The sequence below is a fragment of the Battus philenor genome, unplaced genomic scaffold (assembly GCF_028537555.1).
Source record: "Battus philenor isolate CCGP_79_NKW_IND1 unplaced genomic scaffold, ilBatPhil1.0.hap1 SCAF_20, whole genome shotgun sequence".
Taxonomy (NCBI): domain Eukaryota; kingdom Metazoa; phylum Arthropoda; class Insecta; order Lepidoptera; family Papilionidae; genus Battus; species Battus philenor.
In genome coordinates this window covers 11,798,284-11,820,069 of record NW_027181683.1, presented here as the reverse complement: position 1 = coordinate 11,820,069, position 21,786 = coordinate 11,798,284, and the positions used below count along the sequence as shown (strand labels likewise).

The following is a 21,786-nucleotide window of genomic DNA, read 5'->3' as shown; positions in this document are numbered from 1 at the left end:
CTTTATTTTCCTTTCTTACATCGCCTTAACCTTCAGAATACAAATTTTTACATTTCTATTTTTGTTTTATTTTAAAATTTACTGTTGTTTATTCACAGCACATACATTACAGTTTATACTTTAAATTTTTACTATTTTACTTTGTTTAGCTGTCCAGTGTTAGCCATGAAAAGTCATGTCAACTTATGAAAAATTTCAAAATATAACATAAGGAAGCGTCGCAATATAATTATTTAAAACGGCAATTAAAAAAAAAAACTCTTTTTTTATTGATTAAAGACGAAGTTTATTGATAATCAGGACTGACATATATTCCGATGTCGTAATCGATTCCTCTGCCGCGTTCGCTCTTCATGCGAAGATTGACAAAGGAGTGTCCAACACCACCAGCGGTGACGTTGATCGAAGATTTGCTGTGCAGGCCGTCCAGGGCTTGGATGCCCTGAAATAAAATAATACATTAAATCCAAGTTATCTTTGATAAAGACATAATTTGTGGACTCTCTTCTAACCAAGTTGCGTTCAAAGCAGCTAGGGCAATACGTTTATATGTACTTACTACAAAACTAAATGAAATAATTACTACTATTGTCGGTTTGAAGTGATAGTAGGCGGGATACATCACCAGTGAAACCGAGATGTTGGGGCTGAAAGGTTCTCCAGTGGCGACCACGTTGCTGTTGGAGACGGCCTGGGTGGACTGAAGACATAGTCAAGGAAGTCGCTAGATGCGAGCAGCGCAAGAATTCGGCAACAAGTATGTATATCTACATATACTAAATGTATAAATTCAGTGAAGAAGGACTCTGTATTTGGCACTAATCGGTGTAACATAACTCCTGAAGATGCTCCGTGGAGGGGTGAAACACGTGTTGATTGATTTGACGGTGGCGGTTGTGTGATTCGCATTGTTTGCCGCATACGCATTTATCAGCGGGCTGGCGGGCGGTGCACTTTGTTGCACGACTACCACTGCATGTGCGGAAGTGGCTTGGTCCTTTTCTTACTTAGGATGTACTTAGGATGGAATCAAAAATATATGTCATGACTGTCTTTAATAAGTGATACAATAATAATAATCATCATATCAGCTGAATGATGCCTACTGCAAGGCAAAAGCCTCCCCCATAGGTCGTCATGATGATGGGTTGTCCCGCCCACCACCAGCGACTTGTCACGACCTCGGCCACATCGTTGGTTTATATAATAGTCATTATAGGCTTTAAAATAAGCCACGAAACCATCGCCTCCATAATGAACAACGGACAAAATAGGCCAGCATTAATTAAGTTTTGTGTAACCACTTTCAAGCGAGTAACAAAAATTAATAAATGAAATTGATAATGGTCAATAGAAACATTTGTTGTTTCTAGTTGCAGAAATAAATTATATTAAATGATAGTAAAATAGAATAAAGAACCCAAAAATCTGTGATAAATTAGAAAATAATACACCAATACCTCACTTTGCGTCGTGGTTACGTTCCAAAAAAACACGACGCAAATTGAAACAACGCAAAGTGAAATAAGATTTTCTATAGCAAACCATGTAAAGATCGAAAATAGGTTCCAGTTGGTTCCATGTTTGGATTCTTTATCATAATAATTAATGCGTTTATGCTACTTTATCAGAAACATGAATGACGTAATAACTACACGTATGATAACATGGTATTAATATATATATTTATTATCAATAAATATATAATAAAACATATATAATAGAGACGCAATATCACAGTCAAATTCTTGATTCGATGTCGTAGTTCCCGATTATAGCTCTCAGCAGAGTGAATACACACACATATATATATATGTACATTACAACATACAAACATAAATTAGTAAAAAATGCTAGTCAATATCATAGGTTTCAACTTAGACGGTAAGAATTTTAAATAATGCTATAGTACCCGGCGATAAATATTGCACCTCGACCGTTGGAAAGAGACAATCGGCTAATTTCGGCTTCGTAGAGCACTATCTATGTGACGTTTTGCCAGTCGTTGTATTTCGTGCGACAGAGATAACGCTCTACGAAGCTGGAATAAGCCGATGGTCTTTTTCCGAAGGTCTATATGCAATATTTATAGCCGGGTACTGTACTGTTCAGAAAGCGTGATAGAAAACTTTGCAAGCGTTACATTATGTCATCGTCAGCGTCGAAAAGGGGAATTTCACAGAAATATAATTCTTTATTTACATCGAGCAAAAGAGAACGCTTTCCAATAATTCTCGACTTTTGATTGGCTGATGATTTTTATTACTGGAACATTGTTTTAATAGTTTTAAATCGGTATAAATATGAGCTAAGCTTGATGAATATACGCACTTCTACTTTGGATTACGTATTGTTATTACCTCCGAGAACTATCAGCTCTAGGAACAATCCTACATTGCCTCATCGGTGCGCCGCTGAATATGACGTAATATAGTCCCTACATCTTTAATCTAAAAAAATCTTAGACTAAACCTAAACCGCTTTTATGATTTCTAAGATTTTACCCAATTTAAAAGGATTATTCTTATGATAGATATTTCGAATGCTTTTCGCTTTGTTAAAGCGATCACGGGTGAGTCGGAGGTATTCCCCTTTTTTTCTTCTCTCGTTTTCCCCTGCTATAGTTAAGCAGTGACTATTTATACAATTAATATTTTTTTCACAATATTGTCACGCTCCTCTCTCTTCCTTAATATCTTCAATTCATTGCCCTTTTTTTTCCTTTCACAATATCTTGCATACCTTTTCTTATTATTCCTTTCGTATATCGATTTACTTTTATCGCCTTCTCTACAGAAACCTATTTTAAGATTTTCTTTTAATTTTGCTTTTTACATCTATTTACTTAAATTCTACCCCGTATATGACTCTTGAAATAAAAAACACATTATTTTTTCAATAAAATAATGACCGGGTGATCATGTTAATTTAGGTATTCTTTGCATCGATTAATCATTATATTGATTATAATTATATTAATAAAATATATTTTACCTTATTTATTACTACACATATGCTATATACATATATATGTGTTTTGTACGCGTTAACTACACATGATTTATACATGTACTTTTTTATTATTACTATGAAACTGTATATATATTCTAGCGTGTACAATAAAAAATATTAAATTAAATATATAAATATAATCCTTGTTTTCCTTGCTCACGTCATAGTTTTAAAACTACTTTACCAATTTCATTAATTCTTTTATAAAAGATCTATAGGTTTACTAATGCTTTGTAAAAATTAGAAGGTTTTAAAGGAAAAGAATTATAATGTTCAGTGAGACTCGCATTCGCAAAGTATATAAAAAAATCCAAAGGCTGTCGTGGATTGTTAGTTGCAAGAATTTTTAAAGTTTTTTGACATGAGAGATAGTATCTTGCATTTTACCGTATTGGAAAAGCATGTATATACTCATCATTATAGAATTGTTAGATTTATGTCAAAAAACATTACAATAAAGTCTTAATAATGTTGTACTACTTTGCCCTTCTCATAAATAGGTTTTTGTTCCATTTTCTCTTATCTAAAGCGTTCTGTTTTAGAATAAACTTATCACAATTATATAGTTAGCAAATCGATACATGTTCGACAAGAAGCTTCGAGAGAATTCTCGCAACTTCTAATTGCGAATTATAAAGTATATGTGTATCTATATATTTTACGCGTAAATTATATCCTTTTGTGTGTTCATAAGTAATTAAAAATACATATATTATGTATCATGTATAAATAGCGTGTAGTTTGTGGGATTCTTCCTAGGGCCGGTAAGTCTTTAGGTAATAACAACGCAAATCCCGAAGTAGAAATGTGTATATTCATTCGAGTTTTGCCCGTATTTATGGCTAAAGAAATGAAGAAATTTATTTCTGTGGAATTCCCCTTTTCGATTCGCCGTTGACGAAGACGTAATATTACTCCTACAAGTTTTATATAATAAGACATTTTTCTTTAACAGTTATATGAATGAGAGACAGTGTGAGGGGGAAAAGTAGAACGAGTGAAAGATATAACAAGAGTGAGCAAATAAAAAAGAACACGAAAAAATTCTAAATCACGACAAAAAATAAAAAAAACTCTGCTATAAGGCATTAAGTTCGCCTTTACATAAGCTATATAAAATAATAAACATAAAAGGTCCAAAACTTAAAACAGGTGCGTTTGCCGATTCAAAACCTCAAGAAGCCGTAGATTCATTTAACATAAATTGAACCTTTTGCCTGCCATGGAATAACTATGAAACAAAGGGAACGTTAAAATTAAGTACGGTTTTATATACTGATATATTAAATATCTTACGTTAGTTTTTTTTTTCACAGGATAAACGGTGACGACTTGAAAAAACTTTTGACTACTGAAAAGGTTCGACCACAGTAGCCGAAGCAAAAGACACCGACGAAGACCGGCGTCGATGGCATACAATCCTTAGTGGTGAGAAATACGATGCATGGAAGTGATTTAATATCAATGACAATGCTTACCTGAATTATTTTATTGTTCGGCGATGAATAGAAGAAATATTTTACCCTCTTCGTAAATGGTATTGCATTATACACCACATTCTTATGTTCCGCCAACACCACTCTGTTAGCAATGTTGCCAACCACCATGTGGTCACCATCCACACAGCAAAGCGAGATGGCGATGATAGCTATTATTGTGATGGTCTTCATCTTGAATGAACTGGATACACTCTGTACTCGTTAGATTGTGGCGCGAAAGGTCGACAAGTTTATCTCGGATTTCTAATGTTGCTATTGTAATAAATTTCCCGTGATCTGGGTAAAAATTAAAGTCGTCCGATTTTTTTAATCTACTTCCTAAAGGTATTTTACTCCTCTCTTAAATTCCTTACTTCTTCTTTAACATTTATTTACTTATATTCAATACTGTTTTACCTTGTGTTAATTTTGTCTTCTTTTCTACCACAATTCTACATAGCTTTTCTTTTTAAACTGTCTATTTCTGACTTCAACTTGTGTTTTACTTATCTCAAAAAAATTTTATTATTTTAATCTAAATAATTATAATTCTCAAGTTTGATTATATTTATATTTCTATATTACCATATCAAAACTATGTATGCAAGTTGTGTATGAAAGCTTAGAGTGTCTGCCTCCCAATTAGCTAGTTAAATAAAAGTGAAAAGGTTTTTTAATAAGCGTATTAAAGCCATGTAAAGATTTATCTCCCGAAAAGATGCTGCGTGATTTGCTGACGACACTCCAAAAACTTTTAATTCCAAATTTTTTTTTTTACTTAATTAAGTAAACATTTTAGTTTTCTTGGTCTCTGTTGAAGTTGACGCTGTTAGCCTAGGGCTTGTAGAACTTCATCGGATTTGAGCACACGGTGCGGAAGGGTCCGTGAACTAAAAAATAAAACAGAAGCTGAACGAAATCCAGTTTTACGATGACATTCGTACATACTATAGTAAACCGCTCTACCTGAGTAGAGCTATGTGGTGTTTATATAGTGTGTATGCTAGGCAGCGTGGACCACATGCGAGCCAAGAAGGGATCCGGATCCCACCGCGGTTCGCCCAAGCTGTTCGCGGTTTAGGTGTTGTAATATTTTAGTGCTGAATGGCAACACAGAATTACGCATCGCATCCGCACGCCGTGATCTAATACAGATTCGTCAGCTGTTTATTAAGGAAAACTGTTGAAGTAAACATAAGTATTATGTTAATAATGAACGAATGATTAGTCATCTTTGGTACTTTGTTCTTATAAATCAGCTACGTTTTAATCTAGATTCAAACAGCTATATGCTTACGAATAAAATGGATCAAATCATGACAGAATAAAATCAAATTGAAAGGTTTTTTTAGACTGTCACTGCTGTTTAAGTGTGCGCCTAGCCTAAAACTTCGTAGCGAAACTTAAAAGCTATTACTATTTTACCGGATTGGTAGGCCGATGAGCTCTTAGATCTAAATTAAAAGGATAGAAGACAACTTTACGTGGTTGTTAACGGAATTTTGCATAGTCCAGGATATCCTGCGGTGCTCAGAAGTAATCCGAAGAACTATGCCAAGGTACTTACGGGAGGGAAATTAACCTCCCACAGCGTCCCTTTACATAGGTGCCCTCTCAGAGTTCGCTTATACGCCCGATGCTCCTTAGTCACCTTTTATGACAGTGAATTCTTTCCTCTACTCTAATGAATATAATAAAGGGTAGGCGGGACTAAGCGTCCGTTGCCACACTCTTCTAAAAAAAATCTAGTATTCATATTATTAATCATAAAATTAAGTAACCCAATATTTTGATTAGGTTAGTATGTTGAATTAAAACTAAATTTTAGTTGAATTAAATGTTTGATATTTAATGGAATCAAGCGTTACCTTGCGGAAGTCCATCCTAAGATTGATGATAATTTGATAGACTAACAGAACCAACCAGACACAGACTCTCTGTGAGAGAGGACTCTGCGTTTGGCACTAATCGGTATAACATAACTCCTGAAGATGCCCCGTTGATGGGTGAAAAACGTGTTGAGTGATTTGGCGGTGGCAGTTGTGTGATTGGCATTGTTTGCCGCATACAAATTTATCAGCGGGCTGGCGGGCGGTGCACTTTGTTGCACGACTACTACTGCATGTGCGGAAGTGGCTAAATATTGGTCCTTTTCTTAATTATATGTTTGGTTTGCAAGAACCTTCTCGCGGGTGAGAGACTCCTCAAAGACAAATGTTGTCAAATTAACTTGAAATTTGAAATCATTTCGAGAAATATTTCGTTGTTTCCCATTAGAAAACCGGAGGAAATCCCACGAGAACGCCATCTTGTCACAGCGTATTTAAAAATAAATATCTACAAATGTCACTTCAGTATTATCCTTACAGACAAAATAATAGAAAACTCATCGGATTATGAAGGTACAAATAAAACACAGTACAATTTCCGTATATTTATTATGAAAAATCTTGATTGAGTAGCTCATTGTACTCTTTCTCGAGTGACTGCAAAGCGCCCTCTGTCGTAAGTACGGCGATTTGTTGCTTCAAATTAACTATTAATGCATTTTGTTTGTCTATGCACCCCGTCAGCTGTTTTACGCGCGCTTCGAGCCGTGAGATGGCGCTGTTATGTGAAGCAGACAGATTTCGGGAAGAATCGCGAAACTCCTGTAATATATAGTTATTAGCATGTTCCCATAGAAGTAAAACTCATCAGACAGACGAAAGTATCCGTGGATCAGTAGATTAGAAAGATCATAAAACAGATGGCCACCAGGGCTTTAAGGTTCTAGTGTGAAGACCACGGACTGTCAAGCATATGACGTTCAACCTTGTTAAAGTCTTCAAAAAAATTCCAATCGGGACTGTTATAAATCTATGGTAGAGGCGATGTCCAACAGTGGGCGTCTTACGGCTGTAATGTTCAACAGCCCTCTGAATAACAAAGTGATTTTTAAGTTGACTGAATGATCAATCTCCTAAAGTCACCATCTGATGACTGATGACCAACATTTAGCTACTTCCGCACAAGTAGTCGTAGTCGTGCAACAAAGTGCACCACCCGGCAGCCCGCTGATAAATGCGCATGCGGCAAACAATGCGGATTACACAACTGATTACACACATCACTCAACGCGTGTTTCACCCCTCCACGGAGCATCTTCAGGATTAATGTTACACCGATTAGTGCCAAACACAGAGTCTGTATCTTATATATATCTGTATATCATCTGTCTCTATATTTGTAAATGTTATGACATGTAGTTCTTTGTAGTTAGTTCTTATTGGATGACTAAAATGGTGATGAAGAAATCACTTTAATCAACGACAAAAAAATCATCATCATATCAGCCGATATCATCCTCTCCACCAGCATCAACATCACCAGGGTTGCGCTGCCAACATCCAGCGACTTATCATGATCCTATGTCGTTGGTATACCTCGTGGACCTACCCGCCACGTCTACAGGTTCGTGGCCGCCACTCGAGAACCTTTCGGCACCACCACCAGCCGGTTGCAAAGAAAGATGAGCTCCGTCCACTACCACTTCTGTCATGCAATGTTCTTTTGGACCAGACTATCGCTGCTGCCCAAATCGTATTTCTAGGTTCTGGTGGTTTGAGGTGACAGTACATAGAGGGCGCGTAGCCAGACTATCTAAACCTAGACCTAGTGACTAGACACTAGGGCCCCCACGAGGGGAATGAGCTATGTCAATAACCTTGATTCCTCTGCGGATGTCCTTATTTATGGCTCGATCTCGAAGAGGAGTTTCGAGCATAGCTCTCTCCATTGCTCTCTGGGTGACTGAGCCATTTTTTTTTAGACCCATCATAAGCAACCAGGTCTAGGATCCGTATATCATCAATGGCAACACAGACTAATCAAAGATCTTCGCCTTCAGGTATAACGGTATTTTAGTGACAGATTACAAAATTAAATATCTATCTGTTATACCTTCTCCGATATTCTAGCAGCTTCCAGCTGTTGTTTGAGCGTGTCCACGGCATCTTCTTGGGCCACGCACCGTGCTTCTAAACTAGCGTTTTTACTTCTAAGCTGTTTTACTTCTACAGTCAGTCTATCATTAATACTTCTTTGTTCTTTGTAAAGACTTTCCTTCTCCTATAAATAAAATCACATCCAATTTATTATAACTGAATATACAGGGTGATTGTTTACCATTAAAAAAGCTTTTAAGATGTGAATGTATAGTTCATTTGTCAGTAAAAATTTTAAAACTCTTATGTCTATTTCCAACCATCCTGTATAAAGTTATCACTTTGAAATAAGTTCCTTTAATAATTTTTTTCTATAAGAGTGCGACATGTCAATAACTTCTGGCAATACAAAGTCTGCACGGACAGATAGTAAAAATAATTAATGATACTATTTTGTAATTTTGAAACCATTGATTTTAAAAAAGAGTGACTCATACATTAATTGGCAGCAAATAAGCTATTTAACTTTACAACTTTAAAATCTTACACATATAACCAATCATCCTGTATACTTTATACGCCCGTCAGAATTGGCACTCTCGACACCCACCACTTTTTTAAACATGTGAAAGAGACAAAGCATGCAAGTGGGCGTCAACAATAGTCAAAAAGTTTAAAGCTGCGTTTACATGCTGCTACTTTTTGAATAATAAATATAATACGTAAATAATAGGAAATTACTAGTTCAACTTTTAATTAATGTTTTTAAAAAAGCCTTTTGAAAAGGAGATTAATAGGCGTGTTTATATAATGTGTCCCATAAATTAACGTCAAACCAAAATGGTATGATATGGCACATAGTAGTTTACCAGGAAATTAATTTACAATTGGCAAATGATTCCGGCTGACGTGGATTTATGGTACATCCTATACATAAAAATGACGAAGGAAGTCCAAGGAACATCAGGGGTCTGCTGGAATTTCTTGAGGAGTTGGCTAGAATAAGGTTAACCACAACGCAAAATGAGCGCAGTGCCGCTTATTTGAGAAAACCAACCCCCACAGACAAGACAAGAAAAGAAGACATGACCAAGGAAGTAAATTTTGATTATACTTTTCAATATGTTATTATATCACATGACCCACAAAGGACCAGACATAACTTCGATAAACTACTGGTCGTAGGGAAAGTAGATGGTTATAGATTATGTGGATGACCATCTACCTGCTGGTCTGATCAAGCCAAGTCAATAACTGGATCTTCAGAAATGAATGGATGATTGAGAAGATGTTCCTCTTACTCACCTCCATCTTGTTATTAAGAGCCGTGTACTTGGATTTGGTTTCAATAGTCTCTCCACGCATGTTGTTGGCTTTGCTGATGAGGGACATTCTCTCACTCTCCAACTCCGCCAGCTGGGTCAGATGGCCTTCACACTGCCGGGTCTGCAATTCACAAACTTCATCATAATGAATCAGGAATATATCATTTGGTTCGTTGAATATTAAGTTGCTTTGACCTGTATGGAAACTTTGTTTTAAGTCAGTTACTCTAAAGCAGTGATTCACAAAGTGGTCTATATCGACTCCTAGAGGTCTATGACAACCTGCAAGGGGTCTACGTCAGTGAAAAAAAATTTGGGAGTCCATGAAATGAAAATGGGGGTCCAAGATAGTGGATCTCAACACATACACTGATAGTACCTATTTACTTACATCATACTATCTTATAATATCAAAACATTTACATTATTTATAAAAGTACCTATGAAGTAAAAAATTTATTATATATGTTTATAAAATTGTGTAAGTTGTAGGAAGTTGGTATTCGCTTTGTGGTTTGTTACGTATATATTACATAACAGATACAAAATTTTATTTTGAATAGTTTTAATTTAAATTCAATTAATAAATGTATAAATTAACATGTGTTTTTACTTTAAGTTTTTAAAACTAAACTTCACTACAGTTAGAAATTTACAGGAAATCAATATCAGGTAAGTAGGGGGTCTACCCAACACGGAAAAACATGGCAAGGGTCTACGACACAAAAAAGTTTGGGGAACTCTGGTCTACACGGTTTTCCTCCTTCCTCATTCATTATTATCAATTATTATTATTTATGGTAGTAAATTTTGAATTGTCATCTTAACTTACTTAATTGTCTTCATATTAACTAATAAAGTACAATATTGAATTATATATTGCATTAAGTTTTTTTTTTTAAATAACTGTTTGTGCTGGATGAAATAGATAAAAGATAATCTCGTTTATTCAACATTAGAACTTTTAAAAGAACTCTTATTAACTGTCAACTTTTTTAATCTATTTTTATTTTGTCTCTGGTTTGCAAGGTGCTATAGTTGTGGACAAGAAGCAGGAAGAAACTCCACAAAAACACATCTTGTAATAATGTTTAACAATACGGATTTATACATATACACTTTATCAGATATAGCCTAAATGAAATAAAAATAATCAAGCAACATCATTGCTAAGGATTCTGATCATTTAATAATTCTTTTATTGAATAATAAACCTTTTCCATCAATTTACTTTAAATACACTCTTTGAATTTTTTCAATTATTTATCATTGATTTCTAGGAACTGTACCATATATTTATTGACAACAAATGGGCTATATTAAATATATAGCCCGTTTATATATAGCCTGTTTAAAGATACACCTATATCCAATCACCCTGTATAAAGGATGATAAAATAAAGATAATATAAAAACTACACCATACCTTTTTATCTAATGCACATTGCATTTTGGCGATTTGCTCGTCGAGTAGTTTGATTTTGGATGCTAAGAATTTGCACACCCTCTCCACAGTTATCGGCTCTGAAAAACATAATATTAAAGATATAGGTTTTGCTTTAACAAAGGCATAAATAATCAATAAGCAATATGCAACTAAAGGTGATGAGGTTCCCAGGCGTACAAATCAGACTGCTAGGCGCATTTTAAGTAACAGCTCAAGACTAGACCCTCCTCCGGGAGCTCAGTCACTCCATAGAGGGTCCAGGCGATATAGAAACATGTGCAGCGAAAACTATTTATTGATAGTTATCAGTTTTATATTTAATAAAATTATAGGCATAAAATTATTAAGTAAACGCTGTGTTAGAAATAATTTATGTACATTGACTTCTTGATTATAAAATGTTTCAATATTTAAAAGAAAATTTTGTTAATACATATTAATTATATCATTCTTAATCTTTAATTGATAAAATCCAGAATACTATTATTATTTTTTCAATGTAATAAGTAATTGATAATAAATAAAAAAAAAATCAAATGTAGGACTCACAGATGCAAAAATAACATTGAAAAAAAAATTTGCAGCAATTTTCCATATCATCTACATATTTTCCGTCATATATTTTAATATTTCTCTAATCTTTAATGGTAACTACACTCCAGCAACCTAGGTGTTTGATTGAAAAATAATGCAACAATATATATAAAATGCAACAATATATATAAGTCATTTGTACAAAAGTGCAATGTATATGTACAAGATTATGCCAATGAATTTTCTCAACCAGACTTGTCTCCCTAACTTATGAAATTTTAAAAGATGGACCAATGTTGTGTTAAAACTATGTTCCAGAAATTTTCTGATATTCACTCTTGACATGTCTTCAGAAGATTACAGAGAAATTTAAACTATCACTGCTGTACCTCTCACTTCTAACTTCTTCTTTTCAGAAGATCTCATTCAGAAGGTCTTGTGCTGCCTGCATCCAGTGTGACTTAACAAGACTTTAATAATGTCATCAGTCCAGCTAGCAGGGGCTTACTCACAACATCTACCGGCTTGTGGTAGCCACTCTAGACCCTTCCAGTGCCAATAACCATTGATTGCACGAGCAATGTGCCCCACCCCTGGGTAACCTTAGTTCTTCTACCTTCTACCTCCACCGCAAATTCTCTATGAATTTATTTCTATTTCATTGACTAAGTCCGCATACTTGTTTACCTTTGTTCTGTCATGTTTAAGTATGTTTTACACTGAGATTAAGTACTATTAATACTCTTTGTTATATATGCAACTGATTATGATTCAGAATTCCAACACTGACATATATAAGGAATGTATTAAATCAACATTTATTAAAATGTATAATAGAACATTACAAAATGCATATACTAATTTTGTTTTGTTACATTTTCTATGATGAATATCTTAATTGATAATAATATTTTGGAGATGCTATGTAAGATACACATACACTTGATATTTACAAAGGAAAATCTACATTCAAAGGTGCAAATATTTCTATGAATAACACAGCATAGGAAATCCACCCATTAGCTGGATAGATGACCTTGTTGATGCCGTTATAAGATGTTTTTTTTATGGCTCCCGCTATTGGGAGCCTCTCTCACCCACACTACAATTCTACTGTCTTTCCCTTTCGCTCTGTACCGCCTTTCATTCGTTCCTCATTATTTTTTACATTTTCTTATATTCTATTATTATTCTATATCATTATAACATGTTACATGCTGTGAACTACCAAGAACTTCAAGATGCTTCAAACAGAGAAGTCTATGTGGGAGGTCTTTGCCCACCAGTGGATGTCCTACTGCTGAAATTATTATATATATCTAAAACTAGTTATTGTAATTTAAAGAATAGATTGGGTTCATAGAAATCATTAAAAACAGAGATTTTTTAAATCCATTTCTGCAGTTAGCCATTACCTGCCCTATCTGTTTAACTTTGCTGTATAGAAAATTTAATATATATGAATTTTTTTCTTCATCATCATAAAAGGCTCTTTTTTAAACAACAGACAAAAATTCTTACTGGAATTGTCTGATTTTGATCAAAAATGGCAATTTTTTAATCAAATCATCTACAAAAAATTATACCATTCAACCTAATTTATTAAAATATGACTTATTATTTTAATTAATATATTACAAGTAAGCAGAATGCAGAAAATGAGATAACAATTACTAGGATTTTACTTGTTGCTCTATGGGACGCCCCTATTTAAGTATTAAATAAATATAAAACACAATGTAAGAATTACCTTTCGAATATGACTGCGGTAATATTTTCTCATTTATGTTGATAGAAACAAATGCATACAAGAATTCCAGATCATTACTCAACCTTCCATTTTTATCAAACACGCAATTGTGACATATAACTTGTTCCGAGGCATTTGAAATGCTTTGTTTCGTTGGACCACAATTATATTGTTCCTTGTTTGTTACACGTGTTTTACTATCGTTGATCGTATTTATTTTAAAAGCGTTATGCATTGTTTCCTTTCTGTTATTGGCGATTTTCAATTGATTGCCTTTGTTAATTTGGCTATTTTGGGTGTTAGGTGAGAATACTTTAGATTCACAGCAATGCTTTTTTAAATTGTTCGGCGATGGTGTACTTAACACGTTATGTGAGAAATCCGGGAACATATCCTGTTTCTGCTAAAATTTAGAATACATGCTTTTAATTACTTTTGATTAAAAAGAAATTTAACTTAGTAATGGCTTACCATAACTTGCTCTATCTCCTTCATTAGACTCTGAGTTTTCTTTTCCAACTGCCTATTAAGTTTCTTGAATTCATTTTCTCGGGCTATAATATCTAAAGAGTCCATTTTTTAATATTTCTCTGTCAATAACGTCTTTATTATTAAATCGATCGTATTAACACATAAAAGTCGTATACACAATTTCAAACTGTTACCATGGCAATCAAACAATAATCAACAAGTGTTTCAAAATACTTTCATTTATCATTATTTGATGTTAAGAAATAATTAATTACTAAAAATATTTTAAATACGCATAAAAATTAAATTGATATATTAACTTTTGGTACAAAGTCCTAAATATAGAATTAAAAAAATATAAGTCGGTCAATTTACTTGATTCCCTGTTATCATCGGATTATGGATCCATCTAGCGTGATAATAAAGAACTAACGGTGCGTCAAAAACAGCTGTGCGCAGCCCAATCGGGGCAGGTTATGAAATGTCAATAGAGCACTGTTATTGTTGACAAATGCTTTGTTTAACATATGATCGGGAATAATGAAATTGCTTCCATATTATTATAAATTCCTCGTCGACATCATAATAGACGTCAAAAAAATTATCCGTGTATGGTTATTTATGTAAAACAATAAGTAGAATTAGTGTAAAGTGGAATCTAATTGGAGGTGCGAGCTAGAGAACGCGTAAGAGCGAAAGAGACGAACTAAAGTTTCACAGATTTTCAATCGATTCACGAATGAGGACGTACTTGGCACAGCTGACATTTTTTAGTCCACGACTAAAGCGGGCGGTGTGTGGTCGCTCGCTCGCTTAGCGACCTAAATTATTAACAAAAAAATCACATTTGGACAGCCTTCGCTTGTCCGGATATACTGTGAACAGTGCAATAATGTATTTGAAGAGAAAAAGACACGATTTCCGTAGTGTTATATTATAGCGTAGGTGGTCGAATTGGAGTTAGACGAAAACGCTTGCTGCCATAAAGGTAATCTTTGTTTTATTTTTAATATGATACACGCATCGTACGCTTAGACACCCTTGAGTACTTATTCAATTAAATTCTGTTGACCACGTACGGCTGTTTGGCTTCGTTCCTGCTGTTTAGAAAGTTTGACAGGTTCACCAGTTGAAATGTAAAGCAACCATTTTATGTTGACATTGAAACGTATGCACTTAAGTTTATTCTCCGTGCATTCTCAATTCATTCGATTATTTCAGTACTTTATTGGATTCATATACCGTTTGAATACGTAAATAGTTAAATTATTATCTTCCATAAATTACATGCGCATTCTTTCAGTTAGGTTTAACACGCACATATGGACAGTTGTGGTAAATACGATCAGCTGATTTTACATAAGTTTGAGTTATTTGAAAGGCAGCTAAATTTTAATTCAACATAGAGGTAGACACGGTGCTGTCCCTCTTTCCGACATGTAGAAATAACGGGTTGAGCAGGTATTGTAAGGTACACAGCTGTTAATTTGTCTTTTGTAAATGTTACACAACTTCAAAACTTATACCTTAACCATTAAGTCTAAATTTCAATGTACAAGTTCAACATTGCACGTCATTACTCTGAAATCAGCCTGCAATTCCTTCAAAGGCGATAGGGATGGGAAACAATTTATCGACATAATCCGGTTTTCATAACTAGGTTTTACAAAACGGTACATGTGGAACTTTGAAAAACGTATTTGCTATACTTTCGTTATATTAGTTCTACCATAATAGTATGTTATTTTTATGAAGTACACCTTATTAAATGTGATCGACAGGTGTAATACTATATAGGTATAATTGAGTAGACTAATGGTGTGATCTTATATATCAATTATCTTTTTTTATTTGATGTTTCTTGAATAACACTAGTTACGTAAACGTTTTTATTGGCAGTCGATCGTAATGGGATGTTAGATGGAAATAGTTTACACGTGCCAGCTCTAACGGTAAAGTGTTTTTTTTTATTATAATTTATGCTTGATAATTATGTTGTATTGTATTTTAATCCGTGGTGTTGTTATTAGGTCTGCTGGTGTTTTCCTTTATCATTTTAGAATTTAAGATGAAAATGTGTTAACGTCATATGTTCACACCGCCGCCATTTTGTGGGAGTGTAGGGTTGAATCTTTATTGCTTTTCTAAATAGTTCTTTTAGAAGAATTGACATTTAAAATATTTTCATTAAAGTCTGCATTTACATGCATTTTAGAATCATCGATTATTTTTAATATTATAATAAGTTATGTGTGCGTAATATAAATGAAAAGGACCTGCCAGATACTCAACAGCTGTTGAATGAAATTTAACAATGTTTGACGTATAAAATATAATATTAACCCTGCATATGAGTCAACTAAAATCTTGAACGCCATAATAAGATTTAATGAAATATACATATTATTTTTAGATTTTGAATTACGAAAAGAAAGGGTATATTTTATATATTGTAGAACTTTATATGAGTACTCTCAGATCCGTGAAGTATTTTACGACTAAATTTAGGGGTGACATTTTTGTCTATTTTTTATATTTATAGAGCGTCTGTCATAAATTTTTTTGTTTATTAAATATGTATTGAAAATCTTACTTATAGTTAGTTCACTGTTTGTTAATGATCATTTAACTAATGATAGACCAAATAGTGAATTAAAATTATCGTTAATATGTTATTTTAATTATAATAATGCATGCGTACAGTCATGTGTTTGATAATTATAGTATGATTTACGGTTTACCGATAAGTAATGCGTCGCCTTATCAGTTTTAAAGTTTATAACATTGTTAATTAATTAATAGTTTCTTATCGATTTGTTTCTACAAAATAGGTTTCTATATCACCTATAACTATGCGTATATGTTCTATACGTTGCCAGATGGTACATAACTGAATATTTTAATTATTTCATATATTTAAAGTTGACACCAAAAAGGATTTAGTCAAAGTATATGCACAGTTTTTTTTTGCAATAAAGTATGGTTCTAAGTTAGATCCCTATTTGCAAAACGCAAAAATAAAAAAATACAACATATTAAGAGTTCAAATATGAATGAATTTTTTTAAATGTCTCGATTGAGGTTACAAATATCGATATCAATACAGTCGTTTTTAATAATATTTTATAGTCTACATCTCATGTTACAGCATTGCATAATTTTTTTTTACGTACAGTATTTAGTGTTTTTTTTAATCGCTGATACGTTGACTAATCTAAATAAAGAGTAGAATGGAAAATTTTTAACTCTATCATGTGTCCGGTTTGATAGTTGTCTTGCAGTCGCTTGACTGTATCGATACAGGTTTAATTCAACTAATGAAATGCGTCCATTGAATTAGGGCCATATGACCTAAGAGTAAATCGTGTCCAATTATGAATTTAACGAGATTGGTCCGGGGAGTAAAGTTCTTGGAAGTAGCCGGATGCTACTATGCCTTGCAGTGGGCATCTAACGGTTGGAAAGAAGATAGTTCTTAGATAACTTAGGAAGTCGCTTCGTAGAATAACTGGATGTAAGGGCTGGCAGTTCGAGAGTTGACTACGACTTTGTCTTTAACTTGAAATATGTTTAGCATTTAGATTTGAGAGGGTATACTAGAAGATTTTTATTGGTTACTATTTATTCTAATAGTGGTCACCTTTAGTTTTTTATTGCGCCTTAGGTATGTGCGCGGCGCGACGGGGGGAGAGGTGAGGACTGTCGGCCACCGTGTCGTGATTTCCTAAGGCGCGGTACAGCGGTTTCGGTAGGATTATAATAAAACGCGCATGTCCTAGGTGTATGGAGTGTAAATTGTAGTTTTATATAAGGGCTGATTGCAATATGTTATTGAAAGGGATTAATGTAAAAGCTTTTAGCGAGTGCATGTATAGCTTTATTTGCTGTCAATAATTATGAGTACACCTTATTCAAAAATCAATGGTTTTACAAGTAATAACGTAATGATCATATAGATAGATATATTTATTCTGGCCAGGGACATCCGCGTCTATGATCAATATAAAACAGCTGTTAGGCTTTAACCCTTTCAATACTGCAGTACAATAGTGTGTCAGAAATAAAATTGAAATTATATTTAATTCAAACTTCAGGCGTGTGAATGTACTTATTTGTGCCAATTGGCAATAAACATAATTTTCACTAAGATTTAAGGAGTGTAAAGACAAATTGGGACCATTCAAACCAAACTGCTTATAAATTTAACGTAGCAGTCTATCATCACAATTCAGTGGGACGTTATGTCCCAACAGTCCATATGTTTGATGGGACATATATATACCTACAGTATCGTAAGGGTTAAACCGGTGTTTTCCAACGTGGGACCCGCGCCCCCACAAGGGGGCAATTTAATTGTTAAGAGGGGTAATTCTAAAGTGGACTCGACATGAATTTAACTCTTTCGCTTTAATATACAAAATATATATATGTTACATAGAGCGGGGGGGGGGGGGGGTAGAAAGGTGAAAGTGGTGCATGGCACATAATAGGTTGAAAAAATACTACTTTAAAGAGACTGCGCAAGTTTTTTTTTTTAATTATGACAAAAATATAGTATTTCCAAATATTGCACCATAATATAATTTTAGGTCACGTGATGTCGCTGGACGCGGACCGATTGTCGTGGCGATTGGGGCGGGGGGGCCTATGCCTTTAATCTAATGGTCTTGCTGCTTGGTTTCGGTTGAAGTTGATGCTGTTGTTAGCCCGGCTTTTGAAGTTTCATCGGAACTAACTCCTTCACTCCGTGAACTCAAGATTACTTTCTCATGTAGTATAAACCGCTGTTCCCTAGTAGAGATGTGTAGTGTTGATGTTGTGTTTGCGGCTAGAGACGGCAGCGAGGACCACAGGAGAGCCAAGGATGGATCCTGATCCAACCTCGGTTCGCCCAAGCTGTTCGCGGTTAGGAAGCAGGCGGCCGCCCCCTAAGAACGGGTGTTGTGGTGTAATAGTCTTGGGTCTATTTGAAATGCATTGCATATGGTAATTGTTACGAGGAAATAGTGCAATAAATGGCATATGAGTAAACATTAGATCGCAATTATACATGTTGCGAGTTGTTTACTTACATTATCTTGTTTAAAGCGTGTGGTTCTAGAATTGTAATTGATATCCGTTATCACGGCGCGTGTATAGCGTTAAATTTAAATTTCGAACGCGATTTTACTCTACTATTATTTTCTAATATGGCTTTGACGAAAGTATTTCTTGCCTAGATTTAATTTTACGTACAGTAGATTGTACGCGACTTTTATTATTATTTATGGAGCCGTTTAATATTGTTTTCTATTTTATTTGTTTATTAATATTAAGATATGATCTAGTGTAATTATGGTCAGGGATGTGGAAGCCTGCTGCTTCGAAGCGCCCATTGCGAAAAGAATCAATAGCAGAGAGGTTAACAACATGCGTCCACCAGACGGTCTAGACACGCCAAGAGAAGTAGCCTAAGAAAGAAGGAAACTTCAATATAGAGAGTTACAGAAGCAGCTTAGCAGCTAGAACGAGAGCAACAGCTACAGAACGAAGACTGTTCCCTCCAACACCACCCGGAGAGACTATTAGTGCACCTGCTTCACATAGAGACATGACATCCACGTGGAGCACGAGAACGAGTAGAGTTGGCAGTGGGACAAATTTAAATTTTACAACATCAGACATCACAGAACTAGAGGGAGTTGTGTACGCCTGTAGTACATATTTAATTTTATACTTTGTTGTATGAAACCAATATAAATTTATTTTTATTGCTATTGACGTGATATTTTAAAATAAATAAAAATAATTTCAATCGCATTCATGCACGCATTGTATTTAATTTTTTTTTTAAAAACTACACAACTTTTATTGGCTGAATGACAACTTAGATCTTTGCCTTTCGTGTTGGTTAAAAATAGAATATAAAACATTTATCTATTAATAACGTAATGCTATATATTATATTGTATTAAAACCAAAGCTGTTTATACACAAAGTTTCATGAGATTAAATTATACATGGTGATTAGTTATGGATGAAGGCTTTAATGGGTTAAATGTATAGCTCATTTGCCAACAAGCCCAAAGGCTTTTATTCTAATCACTCCATTTAGAGCATAGTTGCACAGACTTGTTAAGACTAGGGGCCACCCGTGAACTGATGGCGGGCCGGCCGCTAGAAGTATAGGAAATTAAAGACAATAAAGATTTATAATAATTAGAATTCAATATTTTTCGAATGTACGAGAGTATTATTTTTGCTGTCGCTGAGCCACCAGTATTCGATCAGCGGGCCGCGGTCTGTGCATCCATGACTTAGAGGGATCAATCTGAAATTTAGTTAAAGACGCCCACTACAGCATCAAACCCCCCCAAAGATATCTTTTGGGAGATATACCATTATCGCATTTTATGACAGGCGGGGCGGGACAAAGGAGCGTTTTCAGTGTGGTATTTTGGTACAAAGAGGACGCTGCTGTCCATACTCTGGAAACTTGTTCGTGAGCAGTGGCAATCCTGTGTTATTAATATACTAAGTGAGACTATATCCTGAGATTCGAACCAGCGATCTACGTTCGTAAGTCTCAGTGCTCTACCGCTGCGCTCCCACTGCCCACAATTTCAAATATGTTACATTGATACATTATTACTATAGACCAATAACTTCTGGTAGTTAAAAGTCTGCACAGATAGTAAACAATTATTAAATTTAATATGTAGTTAAGATTCATTTTTAATAAGCTATTTACGACTATATAATTTTTTCAAAAACCATTATTTTTTTATACAGTGCACCATACATTAATAGATAAAACTATCTAAACATTCTCTCCTTTAAGATTAGATAAAGATAAAATGAATTGATTTATTTGTTGGAACTTTTAACAGAACTGTTATTGATCGTTAAATTTTTTTTGTAGTCTATTTTCTTCTACTGACTTTAATCTACTTCGAAAGGAGTTAAGTTGTGGAGAAGAAGCAGGAAGGTTCTCCACAACAAAACATTTGTTTTAATAAAGCTTTTACACCTATAACCAATCATAACATAACATAACATGGTTGCACAGACTTATTAAGACTAGGGGCCACTCGGGCAAATTATGAACTGATGGCGGGCCAGCCGCCCAAAGTATAGGTAATTAAATTTTTTTGGTTTTATTTTGGAATAGAATTCAATATTTTTCGAATGTGCGAGAGTAATATTTTTGCTGTCGGCGGACCACCAGTATTCGACCGGCGGGCCGCATGCGGGCCGCGGTCTGTGCATCCATGCTCTATAACCTTAACTAAGAAACCCTGTAAAGTACTTAACTTGATTTCATTTTATCTCGAACGTTTTACGTAAATTCGTGTAATGTATTTTATATATTTCAGTCACGCTTTGATACTTTTTGAAAGCAAATTTTTTAATTCTTGTTGGTGTCATTGTGAGTGATATTTAAATCGAGTTTAAAAAATCTCTTGTTTTAAATATATTGTCGATTTTGCTATCTACCTGTCTGCCAACAAGGTAGACAAATGGTCTTGTTAGGGGGTTGAAACATGCTTGATGCAGGCCGTTTCTAACCGTGCCTATTATCTCCAAAACCTTCACAGTTTTAAGCTCGAGGAGGGTCCTTCTGTGAGCCAGGGGTCGACCAGACCAGACCAACAGGTGCATGTTGGTCAACTGTCCCGCATTCAGACGACTCCTGTGCGATTCCGAGCTCCTGATAGGCAAAAAGGATTAGTAAGGACAGTGACGAAGACAGGTCTGTGTTCCTCAAATGTAGAGCGATAATTCTGGTCGTAATTAATCTAAAAATAGTACAGGTCGGGTAAGAAATTAAAGGGGATAGAAAAAAAAAACAATAATGTGAAAT

The 21,786-nt window shown here is 34.5% G+C and overlaps 2 protein-coding genes across 4 annotated transcripts in view; one reads left to right on the top strand and one right to left on the bottom strand.

The window, feature by feature from the left end:
* Window positions 1–249: 249 nt before the first annotated feature.
* LOC137922809 (testis-expressed protein 9) lies at window positions 250–14,118 on the bottom strand. 3 transcript variants are annotated; one of them, XM_068765886.1, is made up of 6 exons: window positions 13,944–14,118; window positions 13,473–13,875; window positions 11,168–11,265; window positions 9,722–9,862; window positions 8,433–8,600; window positions 250–442 (listed from the first exon to the last, which is right to left on the bottom strand). In XM_068765886.1, the coding sequence occupies exons 1-6, from the start codon at window positions 14,046–14,048 to the stop codon at window positions 287–289; spliced, it is 1,071 nt and encodes a 356-aa protein (XP_068621987.1). In that variant the 5' UTR covers window positions 14,049–14,118; the 3' UTR covers window positions 250–286. The 3 variants fall into 3 exon arrangements, with proteins under 3 accessions (XP_068621987.1, XP_068621985.1, XP_068621986.1); XM_068765884.1 differs by lacking the exon at window positions 250–442 and adding an exon at window positions 6,926–7,141; XM_068765885.1 differs by lacking the exon at window positions 250–442 and adding an exon at window positions 6,926–7,141 and having other exon boundaries at window positions 13,473–13,872.
* Window positions 14,119–14,706: 588 nt separating this feature from the next.
* Window positions 14,707–21,786, top strand: part of atos (atossa) — a 63,922-nt gene continuing 56,842 nt past the window's right edge. Inside the window, exon 1 of the mRNA XM_068765649.1 lies at window positions 14,707–14,931. The gene's annotated coding sequence lies outside the window, so the exon portion shown is untranslated. The remainder of the gene's footprint in view (window positions 14,932–21,786) is intronic.